Raw genomic sequence first — 26,013 nt, forward strand, 5'->3', positions numbered from 1 at the left:
ACTTTATCACAGGGTAAAAAGCAAAGAAGGAAAGAAGTATTTAACAGGTTTTTCCATTTAAATAGTATTCTAGTTATATCCCTTTTTCTGTCAATCTCTAAAAATTTGAAATCAAAATTTAGTAATATATTATCTAATTTTTACATTAACTTTATTTTCCTGAGAATATGGGGAAAATGCATTATTTTAATCATCAAAAAGTAACTTTTTCTTATTTTTTCTTCTCTGAAAAGGTTTTTCAAGTTTGAAACCTTTTGTTATTTCTAATATAATTCTTTCGCATTGTTCCACAATATCTTAAAATTGTCACCCTTTCTCTCAGTAATAAAAGTATTGCTTCTATATAAAAACAAAGGAAAAAAGTCTAATCTCATGTCTTTAAGTTTATAGAAAAGAATTAGTTAACATTGTGAGGTAAAGAATTAGTTTAACATTGTGTGGTAAAGAATTTCCAAACAAATATAAATTCAAAAATGTGAATTCAATTTTGGTTAACTTTGTGTAAAACAAATCAACTCAAAAAATTTTTTGAGTACAAACATTTTCTGATATTTAGAAGTTTCTAAATCACAAAAAATAAAGCACTGACATCCAACACGTGTTTTTGACAAACTATTTAATATCCTACTTGCATTTGATCCACTTACTTTTTTAATTTCCAATTTTAATATGTACACAAAGAAATGGCATCATGAAGAACATCTGGAAAATATTTTACTCTGGTGCAAATTTCACATCATGAAACAGAAAAGACATGTAAATTATGTAAATTTCTAGGCTCTTTAATTTGCTGCAACTCGTAACTGTTCAGTTCAATTAGTGGCCCAATAATAGTCTGGCCATGGATTTCATTCATGTTTTCCCCATACCCAACTGCTTCAGCTGAATTATTATAAGCCAATTGTCTGCTCAAGATCAGAATCAACTTTCAACACTGTTACTTGGGTACCTTTCCCAAACTAGTATCTGTGTTTTAGTTTCATTAAGTCAGTTGTCTGATCCCATATTGCAATCAGAAGCAATCAGTGTTCCTTCATTTCATTTTGTAGCTATCAACCTGTGACCTCATAACTTTCCTTCATCCTTTACTTTTATCACTCCAAGAAATTAACATTTTCAGAGATGCCCTCTTTGTAAACTTTGTTCCAAAAAATAAAATTTTTGTTATGAATAGTAGGTATTTATTCAGTTTCTACCAATGTTTTAAATAAGTGCATAATAATTTGGCAACATATTCTCCATAAAAATCATATTCACTTTATAATCCAGTCATTTCAAATGCATTTCATTTTTCTCATGTTTTATACATCTTTTCCAGTGCTTTTTCCAAGTTAGAAATTCCTTGTTTTAAATTACTCTTCTTCACAGCCAAATTCTTATTAGCTATATAATGTGAAATGTCAACCATCAAAACTCTATCATAATTCTTTAATTTTTCTTGATTGTCCCTGGCCTTTGTGTACTCTGCAGGTAAATGTTCAGAAAAGAATCTCTTCTGTGCGCCACTATATGATGCTGGTGCCAGAAACAGCACCTAATTATTGATGATGATGTTGATGGGAGTACAGTAACTGGCCACACATTATTTCAACACCATCATCTGACAGGGAATTGTAGAAATTTTTGTGCTTCTATCTTGATATAATTTCAAAAAATGTTTCCACAAAAGAAACTATAACTGACCATACCCATAATGTTGACTAGCTGAAGAATACTATACACAAGCAATGCAAAGCTGGAAAAACATCAAAATAGAACAAAAAAATCTATGCAAGTGGGTTGGCAGAAGACTAGCCCAACTACCAAGTTTCACCCAAGACCTCATTGCTTGTGTTGCACATTGGGTTTTAAAAAGTCTTTACAGTTACAAATGGAACCATGATTTTATCTTACACTTTAAAATAGCTGATTTCATGCTTTACAGCACTCTTTCAATCCTGAATCACAATGTGTTCCAATATCCCTCTTCTTACAACAGCCCTCTATTTATCATAAAAGTTAAGACTTTATTAATTTATTCATTTTTAGGTTGTTACATGGAAACTGTTCTGAAGTTTTAAACACAGAGACTTTTGCCTTAGGAACACTTCCTTTTAAAGGCACAATAAGGCCTCTCATTTAGCTGACATTATCCAAAATGGAGAATCCCTTCATGAAAGCCAAAGATCAATAAAAATGGATCTTGTTAAGTAAAAAACTGAAAGGTCTGAGATTTTACCTTATTTTTACCCTAAAAAATTAAGCTGCTACAGTATTTTTCCCTATAAAATAAAATTTAAACTCAAATGTATTAAAACTTTCCACCTCTGGCCTCAAGTTATTGTTCTGTTCTTTCCTCCCTCCCCAAGCCGTGTTTTCAGTAATTTTTCCCACACAATTATTTGTAATCATGTGTCTGTTTACTGCCTGTCTCTTCCACTAAACCTAAGTTCCAAGAAAGCAGGAACCATATCTATTTCATTCATACCTACACATTCAGCACCTATTATAACACTGTCACATAGAAATCACTTAATTAATATTTACTGAATAAAATTTAAATGTAATTATTTTCTACCTAAACTCCCAACACAGGCTATTCCTCATTGGTTACCCACTTTCAACAATTCACATTTTGAAACCTGTATGAAGTCTTACCTGTTCACATGACCCAGATGGGTGCCCCCATCATAAATCTTTCCTTAAGTCATTTACTACAGAATTGTACTGAATTCTCACAACCCTATTTTTTTTTCTAATTAAAAAATGAAGAAACTAAAGCTTAGAGAGGTAAGAAATGTGTGTAAAGTTATAATCCCAGTGAGGTTAGGATGAAAATTAGGTCTGTTGCACTCCAAAGCCCCTATTCTTAACTCTTTTACACTGTACCATTAGCTAAAATGACCCTTGTATGCTGTTACTGATTCAAAGCCCAGTGCTACCACATATAACAGTGTAATATTGAGGACCTCAGATGCTCTACAGGTAAAATAGGGGTCACTGTAGTATTTAGCCAAAGATATTAAGATTAAATGAGATAATTAATGAAAGGCACATAACGTAGTGCCTAGCGCTTACCACAGAAAACACTCAAGAGATGTTAACCATTATTATCATTATATTCCTCTAAATAAGAGGTCAGCAAATTTTTTCTGAAAAGGCCAAATGGCAAATAGTTTAGGCTTCATGAATCATGCAGTCTCTGTTGCAACAAAAACAGGTGACAAGCTGGATTTGGCCACAGGCCACTCACTGTTTGCCAACCCCTGCTTTAGAGCAGCGTTCTTCAATTTCTTGGCAGTACTCATACTTGAAGCTGGATAATTCTTTGTTGTGGAGGACTGCCCCGTGCATTATAGATAGGATGTTTAGCAGCATGCTTGGTCTCTACCCACCCGATGCCGGTAGCAACCCCCAAGTTTAGACAACAAAATATCTCCCAGGAAGCAAAATCACCCCAACTTGAGAAACACTGCTCTAGAGCAATCAAACATATAAAAATGTAGCTATTTTTTCCTAACATCGAAAATACCATAAGTGAAAAAATAATTTAACACACTAAAGAATAATTATACTCACTTAGCTAAAATTCCCATACTTAGCAATAACTTTATAACTTCTGTGATACACACGGCTGTGGTTGAAAAGTAGAGTTCTTTGTCTGATGTCCTTGTATATCTTAAAGCTATGGTATAAGTTGCAGCCACCAGGGTCATCACTGTTAAGCAGTATAACTTGAATAATAAACTGACATTTTCTGGAAAATATGTACAACAAAGATATTATTTAGTATATAATATTAATGTGTATAAAAGTCAATCAACATTACACCTCAAAATGCTTTCCAATTCCAAGTACAAAAATCACTTTTTAAACCCATATTTAAAAACTTATTTCAAAACAATACTCTCCAATTACATGAACATAAACATACATACACAAAACACAGCTGACTTTGAATATCTACAGTCAGGCATTGGTTTTGTTCCTGGGAATGCCTCAATTACAAGATTGACTCTTGTTTGGGACGTTATAAATTACAGATTTTATATATCTTTATAATTCAAACTTTTAAAAGTAAAGCATGAAAAGCAAAATGAAAACAATTACAGCAATATATATTCTAAATTTAAAGACAGCAAAAAGAAAACAAAAGGAATTGAGTGATTAAAGTAAAGCTTAATATAAAACCTTGTCATTATAAAAAAAAAAGCATGTAGCCTCTTGTTCCATAGCATTATACTAAAAAATACATATTTCACAATGTTTTTTTAAAAAAAGAGTATTAAGTATAAAGTCCTACAAAACTTGAAATGCGGGCTATGTACAACTTATAAACATCCAATTTAAGAAGTGCTTGCAAGTATTATATATGTGAGCAGCAGCTGCCACTCAGGCCCCAGGGTGGGTCCAACACCTTCAGTAAACTCCCAGGCCTCTCGCATACTTCCGTCTTCCCAGCCCTGCTCTGATACTGCCATCACCCAAGACTCAAACTACTACTCCTTTCTTTACAAACCTCCCAACTCTAGTCCCTAACCTTTCAAATCTTCAGGCTCAGTTACACAGGATCAGCAGAATTTTTCTGTAAAATGCAAATAGTAAATATTTTAGACTTTTCAGCCTATATGGTAAAATCAAGAATATCATGTAGGTACTTAAGTAACAAAAGAAAAAACCAATTTTTTGACAAATTCAAAATATAATAATAATTGAGAACAATGTTTTGTAATATAGGTCTGCTATTGAGAACAATAGAATTATTTTGAGGGGTAACATTTTGCTTCATTAGTCCTCAAGAATTAGGGCTCCATCAAATCAATTGCAAGCGTTCATTTGTCAAAACCATTCTTAGTTCATGGCCATACAAAACCATGTGACTGGCTGGATCTGGCCAGTGGGCTATACTTTGACAACCAGGTTAAGAATCAAAGGGATACAGGGTGACTCTGGGCTACTACTGTAACTACAATATGCACTACACTTTTGTTCACTGCTTTGGGAGCAAACCACAATTCAAAGATGGCTTTCATAGGGAAATAAGACAGAAGTTTCAAACAACTTGTCTTTAGGTATGCAAGGCAGGAACTTAAAAGGTTACAGCTTCTTCAATATATTTCCCTGGGGGTAATTAAAGAATATTTGTAAACTGTAGATAGGTTTTAAAATTGTATCAGGTATTAACTAAAATGTAATGTGGTAGAACAGAAGAAATGAATTTATATTTGCCTAAACTTTCTTCCCAAAAGATCTGAGGAGCCAAAAAGCAATGTTTACATGACAGGAAGTGCAGATCACTACAACACTTCCTTTGTTCTAAAACTTTCCTACACAAGGAAAAAGTATGTAGCTTCAAAAATAAACAGCAATAAACTTTAATTACTCAATAAAGGAGAAAGCACTTCCCATCTTCCAGATAAGGTGTGAGCAAACTACATCTCATCTCTCACTTATTTATACAATCTGCAAGTTCAGAATAGTTTTATATTTCTAAATAGTTGGAAATAAAACTTCATATAACCTTTTGTGACACATAAAACTTATATGAAATTCAAATGTCAGTGTCCATAAGTAAAGCATTATTGGAACACAACCAGGCTCATTTGTTTCCAAATTGTTTATGGCTACTTTTTTTTCCCTGCAGTGGCAGAGTTAACTAATAAGGACATCCAGTCCCTTTACAGGAAAAAAACTGCCAACCCATGTCCCAGATGATCAACACTTTGCTAAGAGAGGTTAAGACTGCCAAACTGAAAACTATCCCAAAACCAACACAGTGAATGTTTAAACACTAAATCAAGTATTTAGAGCCTACAAATATATTCTGACCTATAATTATCATTGTCATCAACTTTGGAAATATACCTATTTGCACAGTGATTATATAAAATATATATATTATATTCTTGAAACAACTACTGATCTAAATGGAAGAGCAAAGAAATTCAGATATTTGTAAAACATATAGGGCTTTGGTACATAATACCATTTAAAAAGCAAACAAAAATATTTAATGCTTTTGAGCACAAAATGCTGCTTAAAATTTCAGTTTAACATTACATCAAAATAGTTCTTCACTCCATCCACAAATTCTCTAGTATGAAATCTCAATTATCGGCAATGTCAATTTTTTCAAGGTAAAACCAAAAGTTCATGTCATGTACCCACTGTAAATTTTGCTAGGTATTCATATCGTGTCCAAGACCAGTAACTATAAACCTAGCCCACAATTCAAATGCACTGTTGAGCTGGCACACTGACACATTAGCACATCTGCACTGTCTTCTGTTTTTCACAAAGTTTCCATTAGCTCCCATACATTATCTGTTTCTGTGTAGAATATATTCCCCAAAAGAGACAGTTTGAAGTTATTTTTTTGTTATATTTTACTACATTTTAGAGCAAACATTATTTGTTATACTTGAGAACTTGGAAATTCAGGAAGTTCCAGATCAATCCTTTGTGACTATCAGGAAGCTATGGCAACTGCAATTTTGTTAGGATTATACATTTCTAGAGGGCATATAAGATTTATAACATGACCAAGGCACAACAAATATGTATCAGCAATAGCCTAAACCGATTGTTACAATACATACTTCAGATAATGACTTGGACTCCTTTGAAGTTTCGCTCACCTTTAATCTTACTGCTCCCATTCTGTTAGTTATCAAAACAATTGGATCCTCCTCCCCCATTATTTCCTGTGTTGCTAAAAAGAAAAACTTCTTAAGGTTGGACTTCTTGAAGTGGGAGAACGCATAAGAGAAGCAGTATGAAATTACAGGCAATGCCCCTGGGCAGAACTTAAACAATAAATGCGCACTCCCCAACCAGGAAACAAATTTGGCCATTTGTTCAACATTTATTCAGAGGGAAGGGTGAAGAAATGGGTGTCACCCCACCTCTCCTAGCTACTACTCTACCATCTAGAAATTCAGCTCTAGTCCTAACTTACCCTACTCAGCAAAACAAAAGCGCTGCGGAATTCATCACCTTCAGGAAAGTGTCATTAGTAATCAAACAGTATTAGTCTAATGTGCCATTCCCGAGGAGAGGTGGATCTCACCTTCCACCCAAAGTATCAGTGTTCCTTCAAACCACTTACTACACTATCCTTGGAAGGAACTCTGTTAATACTGCTTTCTCCATCTCGCTACGTTTTCACTGCCGCTATAAAGCACCAATGATGTCTTTAACAGGCTGTTACAGGGACAGCCGCTGCACAAGCTCTGCGCCAGGGGCATGCCCTTCAGTCTCCGAGCATCTCAGGGGCAGGAGGCGCATCTGAGACCGTGGCGTGGTGACCCGGGCCGGGCCGGGGACGGGGGACGGGCCCGCCGCCCGCTAGGTGATGCGCGTGCAGCCAGAACCTGTGCCCGGCCCATCTCCGGGTCCGCCGGACCCTGGGCCTGTCTGACCACCAGCTCTCTGAGGCCAACATCGTCTCGAGCCGCCGAACTGCGGCGCGCGGAGTCCGCCGCGAGGAAGCAGCCCCTGTGGGAGGCTAGTGTCCTAGTGTCCGTGCTGCCCTGACAAACGGCGGTGCGGACTCCGCCGGGAGCCGCTCAACACAAACTCCTGATGCCCGGCGCCTCAGCCTAGCCCCGGACACACGGGCGCCCAGGCAGCTGGGCCGCCACAGGCGACAAGTGCTGACGCTCTTCTGCCACCGCCCCCCGCGGCTTCCCCGTCCCGGCCCTGGGCCTCACCTCTCACGGCTGCCATCTTCCCCGGACAGCCCCTCGCGGAACTGACGCGCACCCCCTCCGCGCCGGCTGTACACAACACCAGCACCGCCTCCTACGGGCATAGAGACGAAAACGCTCGGCCTAGAGCGCCTTGCCGGCCGGCCAGCCACCAGTTTTCCAGCCAGCCAGGCACAAACATTAGGCTCAAAAATCCTCGCAGCTCCCGCAAATGGGACGAGGAGGATGGAGGACAGGTCTTCACGGCGGAGTCCTTGCTGACAAGTGCGTAAAACTCGATTGAATGGCGTTGTACTGTAAACTACAACTCCCGGCTGGCTAAGGAAGCCAAGTCAAGGGAGGGGAGCGTTGCCTTCTGGAAATTGTAGTCCCCATCAACGTGATTTGACAGCAAATAAGGATTTGGGGTTAGACTTTGTGACTCATGCCTTTCAAAGCTATTGTAGAAATTCCCGCAACTCAAAGTAACATAAACTACTTTCGGCAACGTTGTAACTTCCAGCTCGCTCGTTCATTTCTGTTGTTACTTTTTATAATATTTAAATGTAATTTATATTACATACTATTCAGACGTCTTGTGCCTATGTCCTTATCATTATTAGCATTATTATTGATTATATGTACCTAGCCAGACATTCTGACTACATGATCGTCGCACAACAAAAGGGCTTCAAAAATATTAGACGTGGCCCTGGCCGGTTGGCTCAGTGGTAGAGCGTCGGCCTGGCATGCAGGAGTCCTGGGTTTGATTCCCGGCCAGGACACACAGGAGAAGCGCCCATCTGCTTTCCCACCCCTCCCCCTCTCCTTCCTTTCTGTCTCTCCCCCTGTCCTTCCTTTCTGTCTCTCTCTTCCCCCTCCCGCAGCCAAGGCTCCATTGGAGCAAAGTTGGCCCGGGTGCTGAGGATGGCTCTGTGGCCTCTGCCTCAGGCGCTAGAATGGCTCTGGTCGCAACAGAGCAACACCCCAGATGGGCAGAGCATCGCCCCCTGGTGGGCATGCTGGGTGGATCCCGGTGGGGCGCATGCGGGAGTCTGTCTGCCTCCCCGTTTCCAACTTCAGAAAAATACAAATATATATATTAGACGTGTCAACAGCTATTTCCTTCAACCTCTATAATCTCCACTTTCAATGGAGGATATTAATCAGCATTAGCAATGTTAGAAATAATTTACTGGCAAAATGAATGGCTTTCAAGATATGTGGGTAGATTAAAAATACTATAAATGTACCTCATCCCTCAAAGGAACAGGGGTACAATATTCTGAGATGCCCAGCAGGCTACACCTTCTGTAGAATGTTTAATCAAAATGAATTTAAGAGGTTTGAGTGGTTAATGTTATATACTATTATCTTATCATTAGATATACATACAGAGATATTTAGTCTGTTAACGATATTGGAAAAAACTTGCATGCCATATTAGCATCACTTTAATATTAGGAGAGGCTTGTAGGAGACCACAGTTTAATTAACTATAATTATTCTCATTTTGATGCTCCAAGAACCCCAATATGGCCCTTGTAACTTACTCCTTTCTTGAAGCTTGCACAAGATTTTTGAAGCTTTTTTTTTTTTTTCCTAGCAACAAGCAGTTCCAAGGCTAATCTTGATCTTTCTGTATCCTAGGTGCTGGAATCCATTACACTTCAAGGAACTATGTGCAGGAGTAGGATACAAATAATTTAACAACTAGTTCTCTGCCAAATAACCATTTTAAGTATAAAAAAAGATATGCTGAAAGATAGTTTATTATTTCATTCATTTAATATTTGAATAAGAAAAATAAAAGAGGTACACAAAACTAGATTATGTTATAAGAGTCTTAAAATATTAATAAGAAAATAGCCCTGGCAGGTTTGCTCAGCAGTAGAGCATTGGCCCAGCACGTGGAAGTCCCAGGTTCAACTCCTGATCAGGGCACACAGGAGAAGCAACCATCTGCTTCTCTACCCCTTCCCATTCCCCCTTTTTCTCTTTCATTCACTTTCTCTCTTCTCCCACAGCCATAGCTTGAGGTTCAAGCAAGTTGGCCCCAGGTGCTGAGGATGGCTCCATGGCCTCACCTTAGGCACTGAAATAGCTCCAGTGCTGAGCAATGGAGCAGTGGCCCCAGATGGGCAGAGCACTGCTGGGTAGGGGGCTTGTCAGATGGATCCCAGGACAGGGATCATGTGGGAGTCCCTCTCTCTGCCTCCCCACCTTTCACTTATAAATAAATAAATAAATAAATAAATAAATAAATAAATAAATAAATACCCATGACCAAAAAAAATCAATAAAACTGTTATTTAAGATATTTTTATATTGCTTCTTGATTTGCCTTCTTACCTGCAATTTTTTTCACCTATGGATGGAATGAACATCACTGCGGGTGAATCAGAAATGCCACAAAAATAGCCTGACAGTATTTTATCCACCACTCTAACTGTGATCAGTGTGTGTGTGTGTAATACTGTTATCCACCAAAAGAAACCATATAGTCAGTGGTGGGATTAGCTGGTTCACACTGGTTCAGCAGACCCAATAACTAATTCTGATTCAATTTACATACCATGCTGCTGAACCCTACTTTTCTTATAAATGTTCACTACCCACAAAGACTTTCTACTCCATTGAAATGTACCTTGATTAAATTTTGGTGCCTCTTAACCTGATGAGCCCAAGATCATTGGGGACAAAACCTATAGTCAGACAGAGTGAGGATTTTTGACCCATTCCAATGAAGAAACTGCACCAGAGGAACTGTGTGGGGTGTTTCAAGAAACAAAGGAATAGAGTTATAGAATTTGGAGGAAGAACAGACTTAAGTAAAATATATAGGGGGGAGGGTTTTGATAGGTTTAAAGCAGGGCTGTGTGTAATGAGGTCAACGTCATATTTGGACTACAAAATAGTCTTGGGATCCTGTTTCTTGGGAAGTTACCACAGATGTGGACTGTTGTATGCAGGAGCCCACTAAATGAAGGTCTGGCACCTAGGTTGGAAATTGAAGCTGTTTCTTTGTGTCGAAGTGATTTAAATCCTCCAGTTAAAGTAGGGGGTTTTATTCTTAATGATATAATTTCAACAATAAGTTTCCAAATAGTGCACGATTGTAGAGAACCATGATTGGTCAGTGAGTTAAAAAGCAGACACTCAAAAGAGAGGACTGTAATTAACTTGATAGCATATCCTTGGGAGAAATATTAATTCCTATCAACTTTATATCTGGCTCTTCTGTTTATTATCCTAACCAAATGAATAGCCAAGTAGATATTTACATTCTTTGTTTGAACTAATTTTTCCTTTTCCAATATGAATTATCCTGAGCCTTGAAGAAGAAAACATTGGCTTAATGTGTTTCTTTTACGTATGCCTAGCTTTCTATACAACACTGGTTAGTGCAAGAAGCATCAATCATAAACATTGAATCACAGGATAATTTGTCTGATAAGGAGAGAAGCTTACAGTGCCTCCAGTAGCTATTTCTATTGCCATTTGAGAGCCTTATGTAATTCCTGATTGTCACTATCATGTTGCAGCATTTACCTTAATACCTTGCTCACTTCTGTTTCCTCTCAGGCATGAGAGTTACTATAGTCTCAATGAATTCTTTAAAAGGAAACTCAGTAACACCTCCTCCCAAGACCAAACTGGAATTACAACTAAATTATAAAAGGAAATCCAGTACTATATCCATTGGTAATAAAGTAAAAGTATGAACTTAAACAAAGAGGCTGTGCAGTAAGCAAATACCAAAAGGCTTAGGGAGGTTACAAGTTAAATTCAAATATGGTAGCTATACAATAGGATAAAAGTGCTAAGGTTTAAAGTATAGTAAACCATTAAGCATTAAGAACATGTAGACAAATGCAGATACCGCAACGTAATTGTCCCCATGACAGTTTAAACATATGACTTTCATTCTGCTATTACGAAAAACATACAAAACCAATTTGTTAGGTTATTGTAGTTTTAGAACAATTCTTTCCTGGGGTATAATATTACTAAAGACAAACCAGAAGAATTGTCGCATTTTATAATAAAATAAAAATATATACAAGGAGATGATGTAAATTTTAGTGTCCAGATTAGGAGAGTTAAACATGAGTAATAGTCATCAACCTCTAAACATTCTTTATTTGAGCATAACTCTCCCTTGTCTCGGCTTCCTTTTTTAAAAGTTACCATATCTCATTTTTCTTTTCCTGCCAAACAGTCACTGACAAGTAGTCTGTACTTATTTCTACCATTTTCTGCTTTACTTGCTGCAAGCCAACTCTATTAAAACAGAGCTCAGCAGTTGCCTACTCCATTGACCTTTCCTCATTCCTCATCCTCCTTTATTTGCTGAAAGCCATAATGTGCCAAGCAGCATTCTAGGCAGTGAGAGCTAGTAAATAGAAAGTGAGAAAACAAGGACAGGAGTACAGTAGAATGAGGCAATGGCAAGTTTTTTTTCTCTTGGTTAACTTTGACAAAGCCCTTACCATCTAATGGCTTTACACATGTTAACTCATTTAATCCTCTTGACAACCTGTTGGGAATTACTATTATCCCAGTTTTTATGATGAAGAAACTGCAGCAAAAAGACATTAAGTACCACAGCTAGTAAGTAGTAGGCCTAGACTTTCCTTCCAGGACCACAGAGATTCCTTTATGTCTTTCCCACTCTTCCACTGCTTCTCTGTCTTGTTTCTTCCTCCTCATTCCATCCCTATTCCCTGGGTATTGACCTCCCAAATCATTTCTCTTTCTTTACTTTATTGATTTTATGGGGAGAGGAAGGGAGAGAGAGAGGGGAAGGAATATCAAGCTGTTCCTGTCTGTGCCCTGACCAGGAATCAAATCAGCAACCTAACCTCTGTGCTTTGGAACGATGCTCTAACCAACTGAACTACCCCACCAGGACAAAAATAATTTTTTCCAGCTTAAATTCCAGTCACCTCTGACAATATTTTGGTCAACCCTTAAACTCAAATATTCTAGTTTAAACACTTTATCTATTTTGATCAACCAGTTCCTTTTCTAAATTATCCTTGATCTCCTAGGGCAGAAACCCTGATGTCATACTTTGATTTTTCCCCCTTTTCTTTCCTAATATGTTATATTTCATTCATTAAAACTCATATTTGGTCCTTGAAGCTGTCCATTACCACACGCCCTGGTTCTTGCAGCAGTCTCAACTCCAGCACCACTCGACAAAATCCATCTTCTGTTCAAGAGTTTGCAGCGTTTTTCTAATGTCCTGTTACAGGAATGAAAATATTTTTCTGCCTGGTTTTCAAAATCCCGCAAAAGCTATACCAGCTCTATTTATCCAACTTTATTTCCCATCACTTCCTAAAAAATAATCTCCCTTTTCCCTCTGTTTCCTCTCTCTTCCTTTCCAGTAAGTACTTTGCTGAACTCCTTATAGTTCCCATCTTGACTATTAAAATCATCACTCAACCAATAAATACCCTGCTTCCAGTTTGTCCTTTCTTTTATTTTTTTTTCTTTTCATTCAATTGTCCAACAAGATACTCTACAAATATCAGAGATATAAAAATGAGTAAAACAGAGTTCAAATCTCAAGAAGTTCAATCTAACAGGGAAAACACAGATGAACACATATGTATACACCTATTCAATCTAAGAGTTATAAGAGTATAAACATTGGATATATCTCCTAGAACAAGGGAAACAAAAAATAATTGGACTACATCAAACTAAAAAGTTTTTAAACAGCAAAAGAAACCATCAGCAAAATGAAAGACAACACATTGAATGGGAGAAAATATTCACAAATGATAGATTTGATAAAAGGTTAAGACTCAAAATATATAAAGAACTTATATAACCTAACATAAAAAATCTAATTTAAAAAATAGGCAGAGGACTAAATAGACATTTATCCCAAGAGGACATACAGATGAACAATCAATACAGGAAAAGATGTTCAACATCACTAATCATCAGGGAAATATAAATTAAAACCACAATGCAATGTCACCCTTCACCTGTCAGAATGACTCTCATCAATAAACAAACAAAAACAAGTGCTGGCAAGGATAGGGAGGAAAGGGAACCCTTGTGCTCAGTTGGTAGGATCATAAATTAGTGCTGCCACTATGGAAAGCAGTTTAGTGATCCTTCAAAATATTCAAAGTAAAGCTGCCATACAATCCATCAATTTCTCTTCTTGGTATTTATCCAAAGATAACAAAAATACTAATTCAAAAAATATTAATATATGGACCCTTATGTTCATTGCAGCATTACTAGTAATAGCCATGACATGGAAATATGGACCTGACCAAGTAGTGGCTCAGTGGATAGAGTGTTGGCCTGGGACGCTGAGGACCCAGGTTCAAAACCCTGAGGTCACCAGATTGAGCACAGGCTCCGGCTTGAGCGCGGGGACACAGCTGGAGAGTGGGATCATAAACATGACCCCATGATTGCTGGCTTGACCCCAAGGTCACTGGCTTGAGCAAGGGGTCACTGGCTCAGCTGGAGCCCTCTGGTCATTGCACATATGAGAAAACAATCAATGAACAACAAAAGTGCCACAAAAAAGAGTTGTTGCCTCTTAACTCTCTCCCCTCCTCTATGCCTGTCCCTGTCTGTCCTGTCTGTCCCTCTCTTCCTTGCAAAAAAAAAAGGAAATATAGAAGCAACTTAGATATCCATCAATAAATGGATGGATAAAGAAAATATAAGGGCAACACACACACACATATAATGGAATATTGTTCAGCAATACAAAACAGCGAAATCCTGACAACATGGATGGACCTAGAGGTTATTATGCTTAGTGACATATGTCAGACAAAGACAAGATCTCATATGTGGAACCTAAAAGAAATTAAGTAATTAAGTAATTAACAAACAAAACAGAAACAGATCCATAGGTATAGAGAACAAGTCGATGATTGCCAAAGGGGAGGAGGATAAAGGGAATTAAAACATTAAATAAAAGGCCCTGGCCGGTTGGCTCAGCGGTAGAGCATCGGCCTGGCATGTGGAAGTCCCGGGTTTGAATCCCGGCCAGGGCACACAGGAGAGGCACCCATCTGCTTCTCCACCCCTCCCCCTCTCCTTCCTTTCTGTCTCTCTCTTCCCCTCCCGCAGCAGAGGCTCCATTGGAGCAAAAGATGGCTCGGGTGCTGGGGTTGGCTCCTTCACCTCTGCCCCAGGCGCTAGAATGGCTCTGGTTGCACAGAGCGATGCCCCGGATGGGCAGAGCATCGCCCCCTGGTGGGCGTGCCGGGTGGATCCCGGTCGGGCACAGGCGGGAGTCTGACTACCTCCTCGTTTCCAGCTTCAGAAAAAATACCAAAAACCCCCCCAAAACATTAAATAAATAAACAAATAGTATAGATAAAATCCAGTGAAAACCCAAAGGAAGAAGCAATTAATTGTCTCAAAGGTGACAATGAAAACCTTCACTGAGAAAGGAAAATCTAGTCAGGCTCTTTGAGGACAAACATAGTTTCATGAAGGTGCCTGCAGAGTACAGGTGACAGAATTATAAGAGCAGAGTGGTGGTATTCAAGACCATGACATATTTGAAGAGTTGTGGTTCAATTTGCCTAATATGTATGGTGGGTGGAGATAGCATGACAGGGATAGAAAATGAAACTGGAAAATAGATTTTTAAAAGTCTTAAAAAGTAGGTGAAGGAGTTTTTACTTTATCTCCTAGGTCGGTGATGGGCAATCTTTTGAGCCTGGTGTGTCAAAATTCGCCAAAAAAACGAGCATAACTCAGGTGGTGTGTCACTTCGAGAAAAAAACCATAATTTCATGATATTTATAGTTTAAATAACAAAAATGTATAATTGTAATATATAACTGTATTTAATAAACCAAAAACTAATTATTTAACTTACCTGATTAGTGACTTCTTTGTTCATCTGTCAGTTGGTTTCTTTTGTTGGTCTTGATATTATTTAACTTGTGTGGGGTGCCGTGAACTAAGATAAGTGAGGGGAAGGGGGAATTCTTTAACTAACCTGCCTATTAGTGACTTTTTTGTTGCTGAATTTCATTGGCTAAATCTTCAATTGAAGGTTGGTATTTTGTACACTTCAAGCCCAAGCAAGCACTACTAATTTCATCTTTCAATCTGTTTCTTTTGTTGGTTTTGATATTATTTAATGCTGAGAATAAAGTCTCACAAAAGTATGTAGAGGGAAAAATTGTGAATAAAGCCATTGCTATATTTTTCAGGGTGCTAAAAGTGTCTGGTAATAGGTTCCAGGCATTCCAAATTTCCTGTTTGTGGTGGCACTCCTCTTGATTCTCCAAGCAGCACCTTATCAAATTCTCAAGCTTTGACCTCAAGTCGACAAACACCTGAGCCCAGATGCTGTCTTGCAATTCTGAAGTTGCATCTTATGTAAATTAAGATGGCTGCTGCTATTTCTAATGGCGGGAAACGGTACCCATAGCACAGGCCCTCGCCTCTCCCAGCCTCCCCCTCACTTATCTCAGTAATGATGGTCAATTAGAAATCCATGACACCCCAGAACAGTAGATTGGATGATGGTTGCTGTGGTTATGTGGTTGCTGGTAATGACGATCCCAAGGCCCCCAGAGATGCGTCCCCCGCGGCATTCTGCTGCTCTCTGCTCTGCCCGCCGGAAGTGAGGTCAAAGATCCCCTAACAGCCTAACCGGAAGTCCCAAAACTAGACGCTCTGTGCCGGAGTTCTGTTGTTTTGGCCTACAGACCTCCAGCACAGAGTGTCTACACTACAGCAAATGTTTTATCCTCGGCTCCTGCACCTGGCCGTGCGGCATGCGGCCCCATACCTCTCTGGTATGCAGCCACATGCAGCCGCGTGTCATCAAAAATGGCTATGCATGTCCTCACTGACACACGTGACATAGGTTTGCCATCACGGCCCTCGGTAGTGGAAAAGAGTCTTGGTAGGTTTTCAAGCAAGGGAAGTGGAGGTTGGGGAAACCTGGCTGAGTGACTTGATCAGATTTATGTTAGAAATATTATGCCACCAGGTAATAGGACTAAGGCCTAAACTACAGTAGTCAGGGTGAGAATAGGAAGACACAAATCCCAAAGACAATTCAAGCTTGATAATGTAGGGGCTGTGAGAGAAAGACAAACAGGACGTTTTTATTTATGCTTCTGAGTAGATAGTGATGCCTTTGACCACAGAAGGAAGCACACAGAGGGAGAAACAAATATGGCAAAGAAAGTGAATTCAGCCTGTGACCTGAGAAATGGAGGTGATCATCTGACGGGGCCAACACGTGGTTGGAAATCTTCAGATAGAGATGCAGCTTGTGTAGATAGATGGTGGAGGTTCTGGGAGAGGGTGAGTTTACCATTTGATCTAGCTCTCCTTATTCTGTAGTGCTTACCAGGAAACTTCCTAATATTAAGTTTAGCTTTTCAAATTGCATTTTTATTCACATGGCAATTTTACTTTCAGCCTTAACATTATAACTTTAAGTGTGGTTTATCATTATTATTTTTTTTTTTTTCCTGAAGTGAGAAGCAGGGAAGCAGATAGACAGACTCCCACATGTGCCCGACCGGGATCCACCCAGAATGCCCACTGGGAGGTGATGTTCTGCCCATCTGGGCCATTGCTCCGATGCAACCAGAGCCATCCTAGTGCCTGAGGCAGAGGCCATGGAGCCGTCCTCAGCGCCTAAGCCAACTTGCTCCATTGGAGCCTTGGCTGTGGGAGGGGAAGAGAGAGATAAAGAGGAGAGGGGAAGGGTGGAGAAGCAGGTGGGCACTTCTCCTGTGTACCCTGGCCAGGAATCGAACGTGGGACTTCCACACAGCAGGCCAACGCTCTACTGCTGAGCCAACCAGCCAGAACTGTGGCTTATCATGTTTTTCTGTGATAGGACTCTAACAGAATTGAATAAGGGTTAACAGAACAGATAAAATCAAAGTCCTGATTTTGCAAAGTTTAGTATTACCTATAACCACCCACCTCCTTCAGGTACAGACCCTTCCCCATGATCCCTGACCTTGCCTCAAAAGACAGCCCATCTTTAACATCATTTTTAAAGTACAGATATGAAAATCAAAAAACACAGAAGGAGGTCTCTTTGAGATTTATTTTTCTAAAATCTGTGAAAATGGATTTTGAAGCTTATTCATATTATAAATAACATTTAACCTAGATAGAAGACAAATTATACAAATAACTATAGAAGTCCCTTAGGCAAAAAAAAAAAAAAAAAAAAAGCTAAATATAAATGACCCCTCAGCTATTAAAGCAGGTTTAACAGTCCCTCCACCTGAAGCCTTTATTATCTATGAATTAATATTAGAAGTGTGTAAGACAAAATTACAGCAGTAAAATTTACCTATTAGTAATTCACAGGGGCCCTAAACACAACTACCTAAGACAGAAGGCAGATTTAATCGTGAGAGCACTGGGCACGCACCCTGGGCCCCGACATCTGAAGAGCCCCAGAAAACCCCAACTTAATACTTTGTTCTAATGACACCAAGTTTGGTTTCACATGTGCTATTTTTTTTTTTTTTTTTTTTTGTATTTTTCCGAAGCTGGAAATGGGGAGGCAGTCAGATAGACTCACGCATGCGCCCGACCGGGATCCACCTGGCATGCCCACCAGGGGGCGATGCTCTGCCCACCAGGGGGCGATGCTCTACCCATCTTGGGGCGTCGCTCTGCCGCAATCAGAGCCATTCTAGCTCTGAGGCAGAGGCCACAGAGCCATCCTCAGCGCCCGGGAAAACTTGGCTCCAGTGGAGCCTTGGCTGTGGGAGGGGAAGAGAGAGACAGAGAGGAAGGAGAGGGGGAGGGGTGGAGAAGCAGATGGCGCTTCTCCTGTGTGCCCTGGCCGGGAATCGAACCCGGGACTCCTGCACGCCAGGCTGACGCTCTACCACTGAGCCAACTGGCCAGGGCCCACATGTGCAATTTTAACATTAATAGTACATATTTTTTATTTATTTAAAAATATGGTTAACATGTATTTTTATTTTTCCTGGTTCTCTCTTTTCTTTTAAGGGGCCCAATATTTTCTTCTGTGCCTAAGGCCTCAACTGACCTTAATCTACCACTGGCCTAATGAATCAAGCAAATAAGGCAAAGAAGTGAGGTAGGAGGCCTGTGAGCCAACAGGAACCAGAACTGGAAGTGCCGCCCCTATTATAGAGCACAGCTACTACTTACAGGCATGCTCAACAAGTGTTGCCAGATAAACTTTTTTTCAAGGGGCCAGAAGTCCAGATTTTATGTAAAATAACCATAGTCTAAAAACACATTTTGTGCCTGACCAGATGGTGGGATAGTGAATAGAGTGGCAGCCTAGGATGCTGAGGATCCAGGTTCAAAACCCCAAGGTTGCTGGCTTGAGCATGGGTTCATCTGGCTTGAGTGTGGGATCATAGACATGACCCCATGATCACTGGCTTGAGCCCAAGGTCGCTGGCTTGAGCAAGGGGTCACTCGCTTTGCTGTAGCCCCCCAGTCAAAGCACATATGAGAAAGCAAACAATGAACAACTAAGGTGCTGCAACTATGAGTCGATGTTTCTCATCTTTCTCCCTTCCTGTCTGTATTTGTCTCTTGCTTGCTCTTTCTCTCTGTCTCACTAAAAAAAAATTAAAAATATAAAACATTTAGTGGACCTTGCTCTAACTGTTCCCAATTAGTAAGGTTTTGTTATACAATAGTCCCTGCCCCTTATCTTCAGGGGATATGGCCCAATACCCCCCGAGGATGCCTGAAATAGAGGAGAGCACAAACTCTACATATACTTTGTTTTTTTCTATACATACATACATACCTACAATAAAGTTTAATTTATAAATGAGTGACAGTAAGAGGTTGACTGTAACAGCTAATAAAATAATTATATACAATAGTAAATATCATGTAAATGTGGTCTCTGTCTCTCTCTCTGTCTGTCTCTCTCTCTGTCTGTCTCTCTCTCCCAAAAAACCTTACTGAACTGTAGGTTCAGCGAGGGCACACCGGACAAAAGGATGGGTCACCTCCAGGGGAACAGGTGGGACGGCGTGAGGTTTTATCACACTACTCTGAACAGCATTCAACTTAAAATTAGAATTGTTTTTTATTTCTGAAATGTTCCAATTTATATTTCTGGGTCATGGTTGACAGAGAATCACTGAAACAGTGGATAGTGAACCGACATATAACGGGAGACAATAGTACATCCATTTAACTTATGTCCACATTTGAATAGCTAATAAAGCTGAAATAGTGACTAGGCTTTAAATGTTTAATGTTTAACACTAAGTATGATTTTGGAAATAAACTTCAATCCCAGGCATAATAATCTTATATTGATATCTAAATGGCATAATAATTTCAGTCTTAATGTTGCCGCACTTTTTCTAACAAAAGATGAATAGACCAAGTTTTACTTTTCAAGTTTAATAGAATGAGAAATGTGTCACAGAAAACCATTTTTAGTTTTTTCAAAAATAGTCAGACAACCAATCAATGCGCCAGCATCACAACACTAGCTAAATTTCATGGATGCAAAAATGAATGATTTTAAATATTTGTCATCATTCATAATTTGGTGGTATCTACTTTTAAAATGTGGTGTCTGGCTAGGTTTCATCAACAGCTCTAGTTAAGTTCACCTTGACCCCACAGGTGGTTGCGGTGGGACCACCGCGGAGACCAGCTATATAAATCTGAGGCCTGGGAACTCTGGTGCCGTCTTCTCTCTTAGACTGCGTGCTGGCATGCTTTAAAGGATACACCTGCGAACAATTTTCTCTTCTCATGTTACTGAGGTCAGTTTGTACTGAGTGAGTAGCTTTCTGACGCAAATTAGCCTAGGTAGAAAGAGAACAAACAGGAATTAACATTTCTCTGAAGAACAAATAATATAAAATAGTCTCAGGTACCAGTTAATATCTGCCTGTTTTTTCACTGTCCACCAAGAAATTAGTTTTACAACACAGCATTTTTCTAGAAAACACTAGAACATCAGAAAATCTAGAATGTAATAGAAAATATCTTTTGCCATGAGGCAGAAAAATATATTAAATAATGAAAACAGACCCAAAAAACATACAGGTTCAAACTTACAGTGAACTCAATTATTTGTTAATATAATCTTTTAAGTCTGTCATTACTATACTTTAAGTTAATACAACTTGGATTATTCTACTATTCTTGGTTTATTTTTTAAAGACAAAAATTGAAGATTTCCATTGTCTGTTTAAATGAGCTTCACCCAAGACTTTTAATATAAAAGCTCTGATGTTTTCAGATTATATATATTTCATATTATTCTACATTTTGCTCACTCTTTTTGTGAATTTCTAGTGAACATAAAGTTAAGTAGATTACTCAGGCTGAGAAGCAAGGAGAAGCCTATAGAAAGAGAACAGGAGATATTGAAATTATGGTGAGGTCCAGGAAAATTTTCAGAAGTCATTAGAGCATGTGAGTTAAGGAGAGATCTGGAATAAAGAACAAATGTTTTAGACTTTGAGATACTGCAGGCGATTGAGAACCAAAATTACTTCCCCCCACACAGCTTATTGTCTATATTAATATGACTTTACAATTCCATTATCTTCATTAGCATAATTTTACTATTCCAAGGGACCAATGTCAAAGCAAATAACTTGCTTATTCATTACAAAACATCCTGAAATATGCATCAGTTCTTCGGTACTAAGCATTAACACGTAGATTAAGTCCTAGAATTCTTTCCATCCCTTGCCTCAAAAAATCACCTTACTATTCTCATCAATGCTGGGCTGCCTTTTTATGACCTTTATCCTATCCAATTCAAACCTCATACCATCCCCGACCTACCCTGGCACTGACAGACCTACCTTCAACCAAACTTTAAGTTCTCAATAAACTCTGACCTTGCTGTTCCTCCACTGAGATACTGCCAAAGCTCTACTGAGGTGGTGGTTTCCCTCATGATTTTAAGCCAAGATACTGAGCTTTGTCTTATCAACAAGTTGCGTTGGTAATATATGGGGAGCTGACATTCAACACGCTATACATTCTAGAGGATAATTAGGTCTAAGGTGGGAATCAGAATGAAGTGGAGTTTGAGGAATGAGAAGACAGGGTTCATCAGTATGAAGTTCAGTCCCAGTGAATACCCCATTCTCTTCACATTCCCAGTCCAGACCTAGGCTGTCACCTCTACCTCTCATATCCTATCCAACCATAACTCCCCTCTTCTCTTTTGCCTATTTGTATCTCAAAAACAACTTAAAATGTCACCTAAGTCAATTTAGTAGAGTTTTTATTTCACTTCTGTTATAGCACTTAGCAAGAGGCACTTAATATTTTTAGTGTATCAGTGCTACTTGGTAAGACTATTAGCTCCTGAAGAACAAGGGATTGAAATATATATATGTTACCTGGTATATATCTGTTGAGTTAAGATAAAGTTTAGTAAATAATAGAGTTTCAAGAACTATAGGAGAATAACTGATAGGAATGCTAACAAACAATGATCTAGAAGCTATACCAGAAAATCAGGGGACTTTTTGAAAAACTGCCATTAGAAAGGGTGGCAAAGGAAATGATGTGGTTAGAGAAAAACCTGTGAGACTGAACATAAACAAAGGCTAAACTTATGTGACAAGAGAACTCTGACCCACAACCTCTGCTGCAACCAGTTTTGGAAGCCAACCACAACCTCTGCAGCCACAGCAATGATGGCCTAGCGTCCCTAGACAGTCAAGACCTAGAAGTCTTCTTTATGTGGGTGCCCACCCCACCCCACCCTCTAACTCAAAACCGACCAGAGAAAGCCAAATATGCTCACCAAACCTATCACATAAGATGCCCACCTCCATTTTCCTCATGTCAACAACCTCCACTCAGAGAATAACTGAAGCCCTCCCTTTTTTTCTCTATAAAGCTTTTTTACTCATCTCTGCTCTTGAGTTTCTGCCAGAGGCAGATTAAGGTCATTGAGGCCTTGGGCACAGAAGAAAATATTGGGCCCCTTAAAAAAAAGAGACAAGGAAAATAAAAATACATGTTAACCATATTTTTAAATAAATAAAAAAAATATTATGTACTATTAATGTTAAAATTGCACATATGAAACCAAACTTGGTGTCATTAGAAAAAAGTGTAAAGTTGGGGTTTTGTGGTGCCCTTCAGAAGTCGGGGCCCAGGGCACGTGCCCAGTGCGCTCACCTTTAAATCTGCCTCTGGTCTCTGCCAAAGGCAAGTGATCCTGACCGACTCCCTTACAATAATAAGCTCTGAATAAATAGCCTCTGTTCTCATTGGGACAGTCTGTCTTTATTTCACAGCTGATTTCAGCTAAACAGATGAATAAAATATACTATAAAAAAGCTACAGCTATAAAAAGTGTTTGTTGTCTTCATACTACTATTAATTGTCGTTTAAAATGACAAAACACAGCCCTGGCTGGTTGGCTTAGCAGATAGAGCATCAGCTCCGAGTATGGACATTCTGGGTTCAATTCCCAGTCAGGGCACACAGGAGAAGCGATCATCTGCTTCTCTTCCTCTCCCCCTACGCGCCCTCGTACTCTAGCGCAGCCAGTGTTTGGGCATCAGACCCGAGCGCTGAGGATAGCTTGGTTGGCCTGAGCATCAGCCTCAGGCACTGAGAACAGCTCTGTTGATTTGAGCATCAACCCCAGGTGGGGGTGGCTGGGTGGATCCCAGTCAGGGCACATGCGAAAGTCTGTCTCTCTATCTCCCCTCCTCTCACTTGGAAAAAGAAATGATAAGACACTATAAATAGAATGAGTGAGGGCAACTACACTAAGTCAGATACTGATGAGAGTTTCAAAGATTGGCTTTAATGGTAGGCAGCTCATGTGATTAAGATAATTGAGAATAAAAGGACTAGAGAGAGAGTCCTGTGACTACAGAGGACATGTTCACAAAAAAAAGGGGACAAGATTTATGATATAAAAAGGGTAGAACATTCTGCTCCTCAAAAACATCTAAAGAAGAGAAGGATATGCTTTAAATGACTACAGGAAGATTGAAGTGCTTTAAACACTAGCACCTTAAAGATCAGCACAATAAATTAAAACTATTACATAGACCAGCAATTTTCAAAGGTGTGCCACAAGATTTTGTTAAAATTTTATTTAGAAAATTAACTTTAACAGGGTAACATTGATCAATAAGAGTACAAAGGTGCCCTGGCTGGTTGGCTCAGCGGTAGAGCGTCGGCCTAGCGTGCGGAGGACCCGGGTTCGATTCCCGGCCAGGGCACACAGGAGAAGCGCCCATTTGCTTCTCCACCCCTCCGCCGCGCCTTCCTCTCTGTCTCTCTCTTCCCCTCCCGCAGCCAAGGCTCCATTGGAGCAAAGATGGCCCGGGCGCTGGGGATGGCTCTGTGGCCTCTGCCTCACGCGCTAGAGTGGCTCTGGTCGCAACATGGCGACACCCAGGATGGGCAGAGCATCGCCCCCTGGTGGGCAGAGCGTCGCCCCATGGTGGGCGTGCCGGGTGGATCCCGGTCGGGCGCATGCGGGAGTCTGTCTGACTGTCTCTCCCTGTTTCCAGCTTCAGAAAAATGCAAAAAAAAAAAAAAAAAAAAAGAGTACAAAGGTTTCAGGCAAACATTTCTATAGCACTTGAACTGTTGATTATGTTGTATACCCAACATCCAAAGTCAAATCATTTTCCAACACCTTAGATTTGTCCCTCTTTACACCCATTCTCCCCTACCCCCTCAACCACGACCCACACTCTCCTCCCCCTAATAACCACTTCACTTTTATCTATGTCCATGAGTCTCAGTTTTATATCCCACCTATGTGTGAAATCATACAATTCTTAGCTTTTTCTGATTTATTTATTTCACTCAGTATAATGTTCTCAGGCCCATCCATGTTGTCGTAAATGTCACTATGTCATCATTTCCTATGGCTGAGTAGTATTCCATTGTATTAATATATATGTACCACTTCTTCTTTACCCAATCCTCTATAGAGGGACACTTTGTTTGTTTCCATGTATTAGCCACTGTGAATAATGTTGATGAACATGGGGGTCTTTACATACAGTGTTTTAGAGTTTTGGGGGTAGATACTCAGTAGTGGGAATGCTGGGTCATATGTTAATTCTATTCTTAATTTTTGAGGAACTGCCATACTTTCTTCCATAATGGTTGTACCAATTTGCATTCCCACCAGCAGTGAATGAGGGTTCCTTTTTCTCCAAGGCCTCTCCAACACTGTTATTACCTGTCTTGTTGATAATAGTCGATCTAACAGGTGTGAGGTGATATCTCATTGTAGTTTTGACTTGCATTTCTCGAATACGTAGCAAAAGATGAGCATCTTTGCATATACCTGTTGGCCATTTGTATGTCCTCTTAGGAGAAATGTCTGTTCAGGTCATCTCCCCCTTTTTTAATTGATTTGTTTGCTTGTTTGTTACTGAGCTTTGTGAGTTCTTTATATATTTTGGATATTAACCCCTTACTGAAGCTATTGTTTACAAATCTCTTCTCCCATTTAGTTGGCTGCCTATTTGTTTTGTTGTCAGTCTCTTTTGCTGTACAGAAGCTTTTTCATTTGATATAGTCCCATTTATTTATTTTTGCCTTTACTTCCCTTGCCTTTGGGGTCAAATTCATAAATTGTTCTCTATGGCCAAGGTCTATGAGCTTAGTACATGTGTTTTCTTCTATGTAATTTACAGTTTCAAATCTTATATTTAGGTTTTTGATCGATTTTGAACTAATTGTTGTGCAGGGGGACAAACTGTAGTCAAGTTTTATTCTTTTCATTGGGGCTTTTCAGTTTTCCCAGCACCATTTATTGTAAAGGCTTTCTTTTCTCCCTTGTGTGTTTTTAGCTCCTCTGTTGAAGATTTGTCAGTATAGATATGGTGTTATTTCTGGGCTCTCGATTCTGTGCCATTGGTCTGTTTGTCTGTTTTTCTGCCAAGACCATGCTGTTTTGATTATCATGGCTCTATAGTATAATTTGAAGTCAGGAAGTGTGATACCTCTGGCTTCATTCTTTTTCCTCAGGATTGCTTTGGCTACTTGGGATTTTTTGTGATTCCATACAAATGTGGTAATTTTTTTGTTCTATTTCTTTAAGAAATAGACATTGGGGTTTTGCAGGGGATTGCACTGAATTTGTAGATTGCTTTGGGTAAAATGGCCATTTTAACAATATTGATTCTTCCAATCCATGGACATGGAATAGTTTTCCATTTCACTGTGTCTCTCTCAATTTCTTTCATTAATATTTTATAGTTTTCAGTATAGTTCCTTCACATCCTTTGTTAAGTTTATTCCTATTTTATGTTGTTGTTGTTGTTGTTGTTGTTGTTGCAGTTGTAAAAGGAATTGTTTTCTGAGTTCATTTTCTGAT

The 26,013-nt window shown here is 39.3% G+C and overlaps 2 protein-coding genes across 5 annotated transcripts in view; both read right to left on the reverse strand.

The window, feature by feature from the left end:
- Positions 1-7,912, reverse strand: part of SLC35A1 (solute carrier family 35 member A1) — a 40,538-nt gene extending 32,626 nt beyond the window's left edge. Inside the window, exons 1-2 of one of the 3 annotated variants that reach the window (XM_066358910.1) lie at positions 7,692-7,846; positions 3,559-3,736 (exon numbers count right to left, since the gene is read on the reverse strand). In XM_066358910.1, the coding sequence (XP_066215007.1) occupies positions 3,559-3,736; positions 7,692-7,707 (194 nt within the window). In that variant the 5' untranslated portion in view covers positions 7,708-7,846. Of the gene's footprint in view, positions 1-3,558; positions 3,737-6,578; positions 6,692-7,691 lie in introns of those variants that run through there. The other 2 variants (XM_066358912.1, XM_066358913.1) reach the window with 2 other exon arrangements.
- A 12,216-nt stretch (positions 7,913-20,128) lies between these two features.
- The window catches only part of CFAP206 (cilia and flagella associated protein 206), a 43,882-nt gene continuing 37,997 nt past the window's right edge, over positions 20,129-26,013 (reverse strand). For both annotated transcript variants that reach the window (XM_066361328.1, XM_066361327.1), the window contains exon 13: positions 20,129-20,482. In XM_066361328.1, coding sequence (XP_066217425.1) covers positions 20,252-20,482 — 231 coding nt within the window. In that variant the 3' untranslated portion in view covers positions 20,129-20,251. The remainder of the gene's footprint in view (positions 20,483-26,013) is intronic.

This window comes from Saccopteryx leptura, chromosome 1, assembly GCF_036850995.1.
Source record: "Saccopteryx leptura isolate mSacLep1 chromosome 1, mSacLep1_pri_phased_curated, whole genome shotgun sequence".
Lineage (NCBI taxonomy): Eukaryota > Metazoa > Chordata > Mammalia > Chiroptera > Emballonuridae > Saccopteryx > Saccopteryx leptura.